Source organism: Anastrepha ludens, chromosome 6 (genome assembly GCF_028408465.1).
Source record: "Anastrepha ludens isolate Willacy chromosome 6, idAnaLude1.1, whole genome shotgun sequence".
Lineage (NCBI taxonomy): Eukaryota > Metazoa > Arthropoda > Insecta > Diptera > Tephritidae > Anastrepha > Anastrepha ludens.
Window position 1 is genome coordinate 26,179,360 of NC_071502.1, and position 15,214 is coordinate 26,194,573.

The 15,214-nt window shown below is 40.8% G+C and overlaps 1 protein-coding gene across 1 annotated transcript in view; it reads left to right on the top strand.

Moving 5' to 3' along the window:
• The window catches only part of LOC128868192 (uncharacterized), a 72,066-nt gene extending 63,695 nt beyond the window's left edge, over positions 1-8,371 (top strand). The window contains exons 7-11 of the mRNA XM_054110017.1: positions 2,975-3,077; positions 3,150-3,230; positions 3,359-3,849; positions 3,928-4,218; positions 4,298-8,371. Coding sequence (XP_053965992.1) covers positions 2,975-3,077; positions 3,150-3,230; positions 3,359-3,849; positions 3,928-4,218; positions 4,298-8,371 — 5,040 coding nt within the window. The remainder of the gene's footprint in view (positions 1-2,974; positions 3,078-3,149; positions 3,231-3,358; positions 3,850-3,927; positions 4,219-4,297) is intronic.
• Positions 8,372-15,214: the final 6,843 nt, after the last annotated feature.

The window sequence follows — 15,214 nt, forward strand, 5'->3', positions numbered from 1 at the left end:
GCGGTTAACGCATAGAGCCCCACTTCCAAGGTCTGCATGCGTGCCAAATTTACATACAAAAGTTCTAAATGCGGCAGCTGCCGTTTTTTTTTTAATATTTGAAAATTTAGCAAAAATTACATTATTATATGGAATAAATTTCTGTGAAAAAAAAACGATTAAATCCAAGGCGAATCTATTAAAGACAAGACAAATTGAGTATCTAAGGTGACGCCATTAAAAAACAGTTACTTTATTTTTCGCGATTTTGACAAGTCTGACGTCGGCTCCCTTCGCAATACAAAATAAACGAACAAACCAAACAAAAGAAGGAGAAATTACATCTTTGTGAAAATTCACTGAATTGGTACTATTGTGATTTGTGAGATTTAAACTAATCGCACTAATGAAAACGAAGTGCCGTGTGTTAAATTGTAAAACGCAAATGAATATAAAGCCTCCAAACGCAGTTTTTTGCGTTTTTATGCGGAAGACGCCGTGGAAAGAAAGTATGTGGGCGCGTCTAATTTCTTGTGTTCGGTTGTTTCCATCGCTTTTACCGACTCTTCTTCTTACGAAACAAGTAATTCCCCTTCCTTTTGCTTGTTTATTCATTGGCTCTTACTACATACGCGAATTCGGAAGGCGCAATCTGTATTCTATCATTCTTGTATTAAGGGCGGTATCGGTAAATCAGCTGATTTCTTATTTCTTTCGTTCTCTTTCGCCGTGTCATGTAGCGGTCAGCCCAGAATGAAACAAGGCGAATTCGTTCTTTGTTTTCTACTTGGCCAATACTTTGCTTTGACATTCAAAAGTACAAAATATTATTATTGGTCTAGTGTCACTACCTTTAATGAATGCTTTAATGAATGCGCCTTGATTAAGGGGTTATATACAGTTAGAAGGCCGAAATAAAGCGATTTTTCCAGAATTTTTTCTGAGAAATCTTTTAAATTTGTGGATCTAAAAATTTGTACACATATTTAGTTATCTTTTAACTGTTTTCAGGACTCAGTATTAGTAAAAATATTTATTTGGAAAGGAGCTACAGCTGATCTTCGTGAGCTTCTCTCAAAAAAGACATTTTGCGGTGATCACTATATCTCTGAACTGGATCCGCTGAAATTAGTAACCTAACAGATTTCGTTAAAGTAATGTTAAATCTAGTAATCAATCGAAGAAATAAGCAAAATAAATTTTTTTTTGACAAAATGGCGGTTTCTCAAAAAAAAAAGAAAATCGATTTTTGACCAAAATTTCGCCCTATAATTGGTTATACAAAAAATAAATATCGGTGAGAAAAAATCTTCGATTAAATACTAAAAATATATTTTAGAAGCTCGTGTTAAAATTTGGGACTAATCAGTACAGCCGTTCTCGAGTAATGTTGACAACATCGAAAATATGATATTCACCGGAACGATACTAAATTTTTTTTACGTATTCTTAAGTACTGTGGGCAAAAAGTAAGGTTAATTTATTTGTCAAACTTCGCGGGATTAAAATTTCGCTCTAGTTATTTTTTCATGAGTTGGCAGCACTTTTAGTAACATCTGGGCCAACTTTCATGTGAATGTCATTATCAGTAACATATTTACGCTTGTTTTTACCAAACGACCAAGAGTGCATTTTTCGATTTTTACAATGTCTGATTTGATTGAGCAGAGAAGTGCCATCAAATTTTGTTTGTGGAATGAAATTTCGGCTGCGGAAACGTTTAGCATGTTGCAGAAGGCATTTGATGATTCGACCATGTCGCAGAAAAATGTTTATAAGTGGTACAAAGACTTCAAAGAGGGTCGAGAGCGTGTTGATGACTTGGAGCGCTCTGGACGACCATAGACGTCAACAGATGACCAACACGTCAATAAAGTGAAGGAGTTAGTACTCAAAAATCGTCGGTTGACTGTTAAAGACCTTACTGATATGATCGGAATATCAGAAGGATCTGTGAAAACCATTTTGAAAGACCATTTGGGCCTACGAAAAGTCAAATCTCGTTTGGTACCGAAAACTCTCAATTTCTTGGAAAAAAGTTGTCGCGTTGATGTGTGTGAAACAATGCTTTCAGACTATCAGGACAAGCTCAAATGCATCATTACGGGAGATGAGACTTGGATTTATGCTTACGACCCTGAAACAATCGACCAATCAAGGGAATATCGTGCTAAAGGCGAGGCCAGACCGAAAAGAGCACGTCAAAGTCGTTCAAAAATAAAGGTCATGATGACAGTTTTTTTCGATTTTCGTGGTGTGTTATGCGTCGTTTACGTGAAGCAATTCGTCTGAAAAGACCAGAATTATGGGCCAACAACTCTTGGTTTTTGCATCACGATAATGCACCGTCTCACACTGCATTCGTTCTTCGTGACCATTTCGCCAAAAATTCCACACATATAGTTTCGCAACCACTGTATTCGGCTGATTTGGGTCCGTGTGACTTCTGGCTATTCCCAAAACTCAAGAGACCACTCCGGGGAACGCGTTTCGAGTCGATTGAGGAGATAAAAGCTGAATCGAAGAAGATGCTGATGGCTATACCGGAAATGGACTATTTGGCATGTTTCGGGGATTGGAAAAATCGTTGGCATAAGTGTATTTCATCGAGAGGGGATTATTTTGAAGGGGATGAAATTGATTTACAAGAACAAATAAAGATTTTTCATTTTAAAACCAAATTCACCTTACTTTTTGCCCACAGTAGTATATATACAATAAGTAAAAAAAAATTTTAAAAATAAATTTTTTGACAATTCTAACTGTATATAACCCCTTAAATCCTAATAAAAATACTTTCTGTTGTCGATATCTGCCGAAAAGCTTAATTTTAATTTATGAGAAAAAACTTCGAAGGCACTAAGTCTTGGAAAATAACTCAAACTTATGTCAGCGAAAATACGATTATAATTGGCTTTCATTCATAAACAGCCACCACGAATCACATGAACTTACAACCGATCAATAATTTTCGCTTCTCCACAATTCATTCCAGTGGTTGGGCGAACCAGATCTGCGCCACAAAATGCAAGGCCGCCTCATTGTCGTGCACCTGGTTTGTCGTGACATGACGATTGCCTTAAACGCGACCATCAAAGGTACGTCTCACATTTCAGCAATTCAGCAGAACTTATATAACAAAACTTCTTTACATTCTTGCGCTCCGCTAGACCACATCATGCCGCCGAAAAATGTCTTCTCGCCCTGTGTCGCATTTCGTGTCAATGGCACACCAGTGAAATACACCAACAGTAAGTATGATTCGGGAATGTGCACACACACACACATACATAATTTCATTACATATTCCTGCACTGCGCACAAGCCAATGTTGATATCGAATAACCAAATGTTCTCACTTTGGGACGCCCACTTGCAGATGTCTCAGAGGTACTTTTTCAGTCGGAGGCCACATCAACGCTGGCCTCAACTTCGGACGGCATGTCCACCAAGGAGTACATAGTCATAGGCGTCTGCAGCCTGTTACTGGGCCTGATTTATGTAGCTTCGGTGTTTCTGTACTTGCACATGAAGAAACGCAAAAGTCGCGATCAATCACCGCACATGCGCAACTCACTCGACGACATGGCTAATGAAATTAATTACCCGAAGAACGATCAGGTGACTTTCGGCGCACCATTCAATCGCAGCGGCAGCATCTATTCAGCCACCAGCATGGGCACCTCGAATGAGCCGCGTTCACGCACCAGCATCGGCAGTCTGAAGGAGGAGATGGGCATTATCAAGAACAATCCGCTCTTGCAGCATTTTCCACAATTAGGTGAACACAATTCGGGTTTCGCTAGCGATATTTCAAATTCGAATTCCGAATGCGAAATGGATGGCAACTTCCATGATAAACTTACACAGGTACTTTGCACGCATTATGCATTTTTTGTTGTTGTTCTGTATGCTTGATGATATTGAAGCGTTTGCGTGTCTTGTCAGATGCAGACATCGGCGCTGGTGCATCCGCAATTGGGGATGGGCAAGGCGCACAGCTCGCCGCACGATTCGCCGAAGAGCGCGAACGGTCAGTCGACTGCTGAGCAATCGAACGATCAGTCATCGTCGTCATCGTCTACGCAGGAGACGGAATGTTTGCCGGTGGAGAATGTTTCGATAGTGGAGGATATGATGACCGAAGAGAAATTAGAGCATTTGAGGCAGATGGTGAATGGCAATGTGCGCAAGAAACTATACTTTAACCCCGCCTACTTCGAGCCGCATTTGTTGGCGGTGAGTATGCAAAAATTGAGTTAATATTGAAAATTTTGTAGTTAATCCACCTTCTTCTTAACTTTCTCCATCACTTCAGCAACCACCCCCAGCCGCTCTTGAGTTTTTGCATAAAATACGCGAAGTCATCGCCATAGCGAAGTATAAAATGGCCACCAAACGCTATCAGCCTTCACTTATTATGATACCTGAGGAAGGCACGATGCGCTCAGATACGCCCTCTATTTACAGCTCGCACAGACAGCAATCGCCTTCCGAATGTCAAGGCTGTGCCAATAACCGTTGCAGCGGGCACGTGAAAAATTGTGGCGATAAGCGCAACAGCATTGAGAAATGGCTACAAACAGTTACCAGCAATGAAGAGAGTGGCGGCAATAATGAGTCACAAAATGCCGGCGGCACCAGCGAGCAATCGAGTAAGTTACAGCAACATCAGCATAGCGGAAACACTCGTCGGCCGTCGCCGAAGATTGCGTCACCGTCGCACGGAGGTCGTGCACATAATCGCAGCGGCCAACGCAGTCCCCTACCTAAGGAGGTGGCGCCGCCAAAACAGCGTCCTCCACCACCCCCTACATCCAGTGGCAATTCCAATGATGGCAGAGCTAAAGGTGCGCGCATGGCTAATGAGTCATCCTTGAACGCCATTGAAGTTACGCCCAGTACTTCTTCGGTTTCATATCAGCTTTATTGCACCAGCCTTGCAACCGGTCCGTCTGTCACCATACCTGTTAATCGCAACTACAGTAAGTCATTCTCTGCGCTTTCGGCTGCAGCCAGTTTGTATGGTTTCGCAGAGACAGGCAGCGAGATTTACAATAATCCCAAATTTATGCTACATGACTCGCCTTCGCCCTCTCCACGCAGTCGCAACTCTTCCTCGCACCGTTCAAAGTCTTCTTCGGCGCGTAAGCGGAGCGAAATTGTGGATCTATATGATCCCTCAGCGCACAGTTCCGTTGAATGTCGGCAGTACGATTTGCTGCGAAATGTAAAACAGTTGCCCGAAACTATGTGCGATGCGCTCAATCGCGAGTATAATGCAGCTTTTAATGCCACTACCGGTTTTCATTTGGATATACCAACACCGGACTATGATAGCACAATCGAGAAAAAAATCAAAGACATCTACAATAACACGCAAAGCAGCGGACCTTCTGTGCCAACACCCGATTACAGCACTTTAAGTCGTAAGTCGCTCAAGCAATTTCAGCCCGACTCGCCCATTTATAGACGAAAGTCGCCACAATACCTCATTGTCGATTACGAAACGGATAGCCTCGAGCGATTGGAGGCAACTAAGCGCAAAAGCTCACAATCCTCTTCATCACCATCCTCGGATGTCAGCTCCCAGCTCAGTCCCAGCCTGAGCACCGCGCTGCCACTTGAAGAAGAGCTGGAAATTAGCCACACAGTCTACGACAAGTCGAGTGGGTTTCGTCCAGAGGCTGATATAAAGAAGAAACCGCTCAACAAGTCGGACAGTAACAGCAGCAAGCAAAAAGAAATAGCGGCGCGCATCAAATACGACACTCCGTTTCGTGGTAGCATGACAATCGAGGTGGAGCACGAACCACAGTCTGACATCGAACGCTCTACAGATAGCGATCAGTTCGAACCCGATACATTAGATCGCAAGCCGAAGAAGCAAAGCTTCTGCGATGTAAATGCTTGGCCGGCACAGCCTTTAAAAAAAGTGCAAAATGGCGAACAGCTAAATAACCACGCGTTATCCACGGGATTAGACGGGCACGAACAGCATCAAGGCTCCCTCTCACAACTGAGCATAACTCAGTCATCGTTTATGTTGTGCACGAATAATTCCACACGCAGTCATGCCAGTGAGCATACGCCGACTTACGAGAGTCATGTGGAATTGCGTGGCGCCGAAAAAGTGAAGGATATGGATGCAGAGCGCCGGCCCAGCATCAGCAGTTTGCGCAAGATTTACCAGTCGCCGTTGGTAAGACAAAATAGTCAATCGAGCTGCAAATGTGGCGGACAGTATGCCAGCGCACAGGAACTGGAACTAAGTAGTGAACATGGACGTTTGCTAACGCTTGAGGCTAAACAAAAGCGGCGGCAGCAGACCGTTGAACAACCAGTACCACCACCGCCTGCCGTTGAGATCTCAAATGATGTACCTAATAAGACGACTATAAAAATTAGTACACCGAAAGGACGACGCTTGGCGGAGGCCGCAGTGGTTAGTCCGCAAGTGCACAATGCGCGTCGTTCACCTTCGCCGCCGCCACCGCCACTTAAGAATCGTGCGGTTTCACCCAATACTTTCTACGAGCTGACAAAAAACGTAAAGGCTCCGCCTTCACCAACGCACACACCAAGCCAAACGCACTCGCCCACACCCAACAGCACACTGAACAGTACAATTACCAACAAGACGAGCTCTTCATGTATAGGACAGAAGAAACGTATCAGTCGTTCACCACCACCACAACCACCACCTCCACCTCCCAGTTCCGCCTCCACCACGTTAACAAGTCAGCGGAGTCACGCCTCCACGCAGCACTCGCAACACGGCCACCATTATCAGAACCACAATCAGCATCACTACGTACATCACTCCACCACCAGCACTAACGCTACGGAAGAGGAAACGGCGAGCAACCACAGCGAATCCACCGAGATCACGGGCGTATCCGATAATCTGGCTAATTCAGAATTCGGCGGTTCATGCAACAACACGCTCTCCAGCGTGGCACATGATGCACAAAGAGACAAACTAGATCCAGCCGAATCGCAGGATCACTTAAGCAGCCGACGTAGTAGTGTCAGCAACAGCAACAGCAACACCAATAAAAGTAGCAACAAATTCACTAGTGCCAAGCAAATAGACTCCCCACCACCCAAGCTAAAGTCACAACGCATCGAAAATGATTACGGCGCAATGTTCAATACACAAATCAATGGCTTGCGTAGTGACTACAGCCTTACAAAATACTTGAACCGTCGAAAGACGCATGACTCCACCGAAGAGGAGCAAAACAACTGCAACGACATCGACTCACAGCTGGAGGCGAACAATAATATCAGCAATGTCAAGAATAACGAGGTAGATAGCAGTAAGTCTGATAAGCTTTCGATCGGCTCGCGCTCGAACCGTAGCAGTAGTCGGCTCTCCGATCGCACCAAGGAGTTGTATCGGAATGCTGGCGTCCCCGTGGGTATAGCGTATCCACAGCGCAGCACCGCATCAAATAACAATAGCGCGAATTCCACACCACCGCCGCCGCCAACGCCAACCAATGCCGTTCAAACCGTCTACCACTGCGAAATCGAGCCCGCACAGTTGACACATGGCATGCAAATAGCGATGGGCTTGAAAGATCGCGCAAAGAAGGCGAAAGATCTCAAGAATGCATGGAAAAAATTCGTCAGTATGGCTGCGTCTAAATTCAGTCCCACACATAGTCCGGCGCCACCTTACGACAAGAAGCCGCCTAGCTTTTTGGAAGTGCTCGATCGCGACGAGGGCATCTCCTCTCTCATCGACGAACACCCACGCGTTTCGACACCCAAGAGTAGCTACTCGGCACCTGCCTCGCAAAACTACTACGAACAACGTTTCGGACCACGCCTACAAGAAATGGATAGTGGCTATATGAGCGCCGACTCAGCCGAAGTGTACAAGCGTAGCTTTTACGATCGCTACAATTTCAAAAAAATGTCCGGTCGCGATCGCATCATACGCATAGACACAATCGAAGACAATTCAGATGGTGGCAGCACGCTAACTGACCGCCATAACGGTATTGCGGCATCAGCACGACGTGGCAGCATCTTGGATAGCAATCGTTTTGAGGACTTCGAACATATGGGCGAACCACCCGAAAATGAGCTAGCCGCAATGCGACGCAAAGCGGTGCACGAACCGCTGGAGGCGGACACCAGCGATGCGGAGTCCGATAAGACGCTGACGCAGTCGAGTGGTGGGCGTGGCGCAACACGAAATCTGGATGCTTTGAATGTATACTCGTCGGAGGAGGAGGAGGAACAGCAAGAACGCGGACAGAGTCCATCGTATGGCTCTTCGGAGACAGATGGCGAAACAAATGCGGAAGATATGTGGGAGTCGGGTGCGGAGAGCATTGAAACGCACTCGGTGCTGTACAAAAATGTGCGAAAAAGTTGAGGAAGATGACTTAAGAAGGAGGATGACCAAGAAAATAGTGAAAAAATAACCTAGGCTTAGTCGATTTAAAGTTTAGTTTAGTTTTAGTTGTAAATTGAAAGTAATTGAAAACTTTGGCAACTCTGTGCAATATGCTTGGCTACACTGTAAGTGCAATAATTTAGGTGCAATCTGACGTAACGGTGCAATAACAAACAGACTTTTTACTGAAAAGAAAAATGATGTACTTTAGTTAGTTCGTTTAGAATAAAAAGTAGTAGATGTTTTTTTTTTATTTAGATTTTAGACGAACAATGTGATATTTTTCCGTTGTCTTTGGCCGGAAATGTGCAATCAATAATTAGCCAATAAGTGCAATAAAAGCAATATTTAATTAGCATTTAACCATTCGTAGTTGGTAAGAAATTTGCAAAGGACTAACCAAGTAAAAATTAGGCATTTATTCAGTAGCATTTTTGTGTATTTAGGCATACGAATAATTTTAAGGTAAACAATGCATCCGCAGCTATGAATTCCAAATAGTTAAGTGAAACTCTACCACGGGCTTCGGGCGTTGGCGAGAGATTTTAGTTCATATTTTGCTACATTTACACTTTGACTTTAGTGTAGTTAATTTTTGTACTTCATCTGTTTGTATTTAGTAACACAAATATTTTAAAATCACTGAAACATGAGCCTTTTTTGCAATAATTTTACTATGCATAGAGAGTTTTAACTTTGATGTGAGCAAAAAAAGAGTTTAACAGAAAAGGAGTAGCCCGTAACTAGTTCGTATTTCACCAACCTTCTTATGCATATATGTATGTATATGTGTGCGCAATCGTATATGACCGTCTAGCAAATTTTTAAGATAAGTATAATTTAGTAAAAGAAATTAAATTAATTATGTGCTCGAATAGCTGGAAGAATGTGTAAAAATATATCCAATAAAAGAGAATTAACTTACCTCATTTTGTTGGTGATTCTATCTGCGGTAATAACAATAAATGGCTTTCCAGTAATAAGTTTTGAAAGATACAAAAAAAGGGCATTTTCGTTCCGCGAGAGAGAAAAAAGATATAACGTAGAGGAAAAGGAGAGAGAGAGCTATACTTTATATATTGTTTATCTCAGATACACTGTAGGCTATTTTTCCAGAGTTTTTCCCTGCGGTTGCTAATTTCTAGTGTGAAATAACACTGCCTACTTTTTGGCGCTTGTTTGTTGGTACAAACTTGTGGGAAATATATTTTTGGCGCCTACTTTTTGGCGTTATATTTCCTCGGTGCCTACTGTTTGGGGCGGTTTTTTGTCCCGGGTTTACCTACACCGGTTGACCCTTCTCCGTTTTTTGTAAATTTTATCTGCAAATGTCGTGAATTTATTTATATATATATTCTCTCTCTCACTCTCTCTCATTCTCTCTCGGGCCTCTCCCTCTTTCTTTGTCTGCCTTGAAAGTTTCACTACTGTTATGTGTACTACACTACACACACTTTTTTTCCTTCTAAGTCAGATCTAATATATTTAGTGAGGTCCACGTATAGCAGCAAATTCTTTTCTTTATCTCGATGTCTGAGATCTCATTAATTTGCTGTAAGAGGGGCTTACCGAAAGAGCGCAGACGTGCCCTAGCTAGCCCTGGCCATTCACATAAGTAGTGAAAAAGACTTTCCTTCACCCCTTCCGCTTGACAACTTCTGCAGATGGGATTCAAGGGGAGGTTGAGTCTAGCTGCATGATCCCCTACTTTTCAATGACCTGTAAGGTTTGCAGTGATGGGTAAAATGTTTGGTAGAGTACATCCTAACAGGTGATTGGTCCTTTGAATTTTGTACGACGGTCGTGTTTTTCTTGTTGTAGTACATGTAGTTAATTGCTTTCATCTTCTTCCGGCTAAAGCATGATAATGTGAAGAAATATATGGTTTTATTGTGTTGAGTGGGGTGGAGACTTCCACCGCCTCTGCTATTTCTAGTGTCGAACCTTTTCTTGCTAGCTCAAGATCATCCGCTATCTCATTCTCTCTATATTCCTATGACCGCGAACCCATAGCAGAGAAATTTGAAGCCAATGACCAGGCAATTCTAGGTCCTCTCTGCAATATAGAACAAGTTTGGATGAAATGGAGTTGGATTCTAAGGCCTTGATAGCTGCTTGACTATCTGAAAGGCTAGTTACTCTTGCACCAACTTCTTTGTAGAGTTTTAGTGATTTACCTGCTTCTCTGACTGTCACTTTGGGGAGCAGCATCTCCATTTCAAGCCAAGTTGTTGTATTTGAAGTTTGAAGATCACTCGACTTCCTCAATTCACACGAATTCCAAACACAAAGCAGTAGACCGATCTGGATGCCACTTGGTGTGTCTTCTTACAAAAGTTGGTACTAACTAAACATAGCCTCGATGCGCGCCACTAGTGTCATTTTTCTGACTTTGCACGGACTTTTTAAATGACCCTCGTAGTTGACTTGGTTGGCGAAATCATCGCAAATGTGCTGTAAAACTGGTTCGACAGGATAGGCTACTGCGGGGCCAACTAGGGCAGTTATTGAAATAAAATCATTATAATAAGGCAAAAATTAATGAAAAATACCAAAATTTTTTTTTTATAAAAATTTTTGAAAAGATTGCATCGTTGGTGCGATGCAAAATTAACAGCCGAAAAAGTTGAGAAAATCTCAAAACAAATATTTAATTTGTTAATTTTTTCAATCCACTGTTTAAAATGCCATTACTCGATATATGCACATACATATTGCGACATTGGTTTCCCAGACCTACTTCAAATTTACTTCAAAATAAACCCATTAAAGCAATATGTTATTAATTATTTAAGCATATGTATTTCCTTATGAAAAAAAGAGCCACCATAATATTCGACATCTTCGAAAAGGTGTAGCATTCACTTCATAAAAGCTGCGTGAATATCTAATACACAAACCAAAAGCACCGGAAGCAGCAGCTAAGAACGTAAATCATAACTAAAGCAGAGAACGTAAATCTATTGTAAACTCTTACGTTCTCTGACTCAAGCGGCTACACGATAAATGATTTACGTTCTTGGATTCACGGGCTTTCGGTTTCGGTTCTTTGATGTTCATCCAATTCCACGGTTTTAGGAATTTTTAAATCACGTTGCTGGAAATTTTTACACAAAATTACGGAAGCGTTAAATTTTTTAAATATGCGAAAAACGAGACTTAAAAAAAATTGATCAAATTAGTCTAAAGACTCACTAGTAGCAAGCTGTCTTGGCTAAATTCTTGGCGTTTCGAGCATTCGAGCTATAGAATGTCGACTGAAAGAATTTACCCAGGGCAAAGTGCTACAGTGAGGCTTTAGGCTCATTCTACCGATTTTTTTTCAACAGGCATGGCTTATATATGCTTATATGGCTTACATATATGGCTTTTTGCCATACTAGTTTTCAAAGTAAAGCAAAACAAACCGAGCAACGCAAGCTAGCTTTGCGCCGCCACCTTTAGTTTCTGCTTCCCACATCCGCTGAGCGCCATTAAAAACAAATTCATTCATAAAAGCCGGCAGCTTACTTTTTCGCCACAAACCCAACCAAATCGATGAGTCGATAATGCGCTCCAGCAGCGCATTTTACAGCCGCTTGCGACGCACGTGAATCACCGCCACTTCAAGCTTGAACCGCAAGCTGAATCGCGTCTTTTTTGCTCGTACGAGTGCCATTCCAGCTTTCTAGCTGTTTGCGCGCTATGAACGCAGCTTCGGAAAGCAACTGTAAACAATGTTTTGAAACAAATGCAAAAGCCAGTTGAGATGACACAACGAAATGTGGGTGTATTTCTTAGAGGAGCGCAAACGGCCCTCAACACCTCAGAGCGGTGAGTGATAGCCCAAATAAGGCAAATTTATGTGGGAAGTGAACGCTGGCCCGTCGCAAAGCGGAGGTGTTGAGTTTGGAGTACTGGTTTCAAAGTCATTCAGTACTTTTAGGCCAGCGAAAGAGTGTCAACTGTGATTTTAGTTAATTAAGTGAAGTTTTAATAATTTTTAGTGACTGACATTTTCGTAAACAAAGAAAATATCGTAAAAGTTAACAACAAATAGTGCAGTAAATTAAATGCAGCTCAGTGCAGTAAAGTCATAGACTTGAAAATTATTATAAAAATAAATATAAAAATCAGAGAAATTTGGTAGAAATATTGTAATATATTCGTATTGAATTGATCAAATAAAGTAAAGAAGGTAAGATTTTCCAACTTAAATTTTGCACTTTGCTGATTTATGAGAAGTGAGGAATATTTGCGTACTGTTGTGAGAATTTGTTTGCTATGGATAGGAGTGCGGGCTCATTTGGATGGCAAACAAAAAAAATTGTATTTATAGCTTCTCGATCTACTTAAAATTACCAAAAAAAAAAAAAACAATTATGAAAATCTTACTACTTGCTTTATTAAGTTTAAGATTTTCAAAATTTTTTTTTTGCTAGTCAATCGCTTTATTTTACCAACATAAAAACATAGCATTCGTCATGTTTCGACTTGACTTTAGCGAAATTTCAAAAAAAAAATTAATAATTGTGAAAGTTATCGCTGTTTGTGTGGAGCCCGTTTCTCCAGAAGTCCCTTGCGGTAATCATCACAAGTCCTTGGAGATTCATCTAAAATCATTCGGACAAGAGAAACTTTTTTATTAATAGATAAACTTGTGCCTGATCGAAGCCTGTTTTTTGTTTTATCAAAATTACCAAAACGGCGGCCTCAGGTAATATTTTCCAGATTTTCGAGAAAAAACCCGAAAAATCGAAATTTTTTAAAAAAAATCCTTCGATCAGGTACGAGATTTTTATGGTTACCACAAGCAGTATACATTTTATTGAAATCTACCAAGCGGATTTTAAGTTACAGTGATCACCTATTCAAAAAACATAGTTTTGAGAAAAACTCATTTAAAGTTTTGCTATCTGCTCCGTGGCGCCCGAGCGCCCTTTGTTAATTGTTGAATAACTCGAAAAGTATTTATCAGATTCACTTCAAATGTTCACACAACATTTCTAAGATATTAAACTTTAAGAAAATTTGGAAAATAATCAAATTTTTGGAAAATTCTGACGACCCTAACATCTTACATAAAAGGAAAACTATTTATGATTTTTTTTATACGGACTCTTAAAACCCTTCAAAATAGAGGGTTTTCCAATAACAGATGTTACAGGTGAATGAATTGCGCTATTGAGAGATTATTAAAGATTTTTTATGGCCGGAATTGGATGGTATTGATCTAGACAACGTTTATTTTCAACAAGACGGCGCTATATGCCACACAAGCAACGAAACCATTGGTCTTTTACGGGATAAGTTTACGGACCGAAGAGGTGACCACAATTGGCCACTGAGATCTTGTCATTTAACACCTTGTGACTTTTTTCTTTGGAGCCATGTGAAAGAGAAGGTCTACACCAATAGCCCAGGGTCGATTCAAAACCTCAAAGATGGAATTCGTGAGGCTATCGAGGACATAGGGCAGCCACTTTGCAATTCGGTTATGGAAAATTTCATGAAAAGGATATTGTCCAGTAAGGGTGGTCGTGGTGGTCATTTGCCTGATGTTATTTTCCATCTTCTTCTTTATAATGAAATAAACAGCCGATCATTTATATTAAAAAATAGCATTTTTCTTTGAATATCAAAATAACACCTCTGATTGGAAAACCCTTTACTTTCGGTCTAAAATAAGCTTTTTCATTTAAGCCTCTAATTTTGTGCAGTAACTGATTCTGCCTCATTCATCGGCCTTATCTCCCAAATAAAATGAATATACAGAAAATTATTTTTCAACGACACATAAAAAGAAAAAAACAGAAAAAGAAAGAAAAGTTTGAAAAATTCGGAAAAAATCGGGAAAAATTCAGAACGACTTCTTTGAAAACAATGGACATAATTTTTGTGTCAAGCGCACCAAAATTAACAAAGAAATCGGTTCCCTCAATATTTATGAACTACAAGAAGCACAAAATAAACAAGACTGAGCTCAAATAGAAACGACAAGAGCTTTTTTCTGATAACTTCGGGTTTATTTATTCAAAATAGTCCCCTCTGGCCTCGATACACTGCTTTGCGCGATCTAAGAGCTTTTCGAAAGAGTTTTTCACACCATTGCACAGAGGTTCCGCCATAGGACATTGGATGAAAATAGTCATGTTAAAATTATGCAACAATGTTTAGCTAAATGTTAGTTCATTAGTCATAGTAACTTAGAGTATAAAAGAAATTTCAACTGCGCAAACAATTCACTTATAATTGTGCCTCCAAAGTAAGAGAATTTGAAAAGTGATAGTTAGCGTGGTCTCCGCTCCGTACTTACGCAGTTCCGGGAAGTGTTATTTTTCTAAGCATTACTGTGTTTATGATCTGTTGTACAATGGAAATTCAAGTTGAAGGTATGTACGACATGTTAAACGTTTTGTTATCTTTTTTAATTATTATTTAATAGGTTTTCAGACCATACGAAATACGTACTTTAAAATTTGCCGTTTCGCACGAATCTGCACAAATGAAACATACATTAAAATATTCTTACGTATGTCCTCTTTAAGGAAAAATAATTTCCAGCTGCGATGAACTGCGACTGCGCTTGATATAGGGTCTAATCTGTACCTATGTGTAGGGATTTGAAAAATGTGATTCTATCAAGATTGGTAATAAAGATTTTTTTTTGTTTTAGGTGTAAATTTGAAGTGTTCATTTACGCGCATGTATATTCTGGACTCGTGGTTATGTTACAATAGCATTAAAACTGATGTCGATAGATGTCGCCACGTACTGAAGAACATAATTCAAGCTTTACCAAACTCTGAGAATTTAACCTTAGAAGACATTGAAAATCGTGTT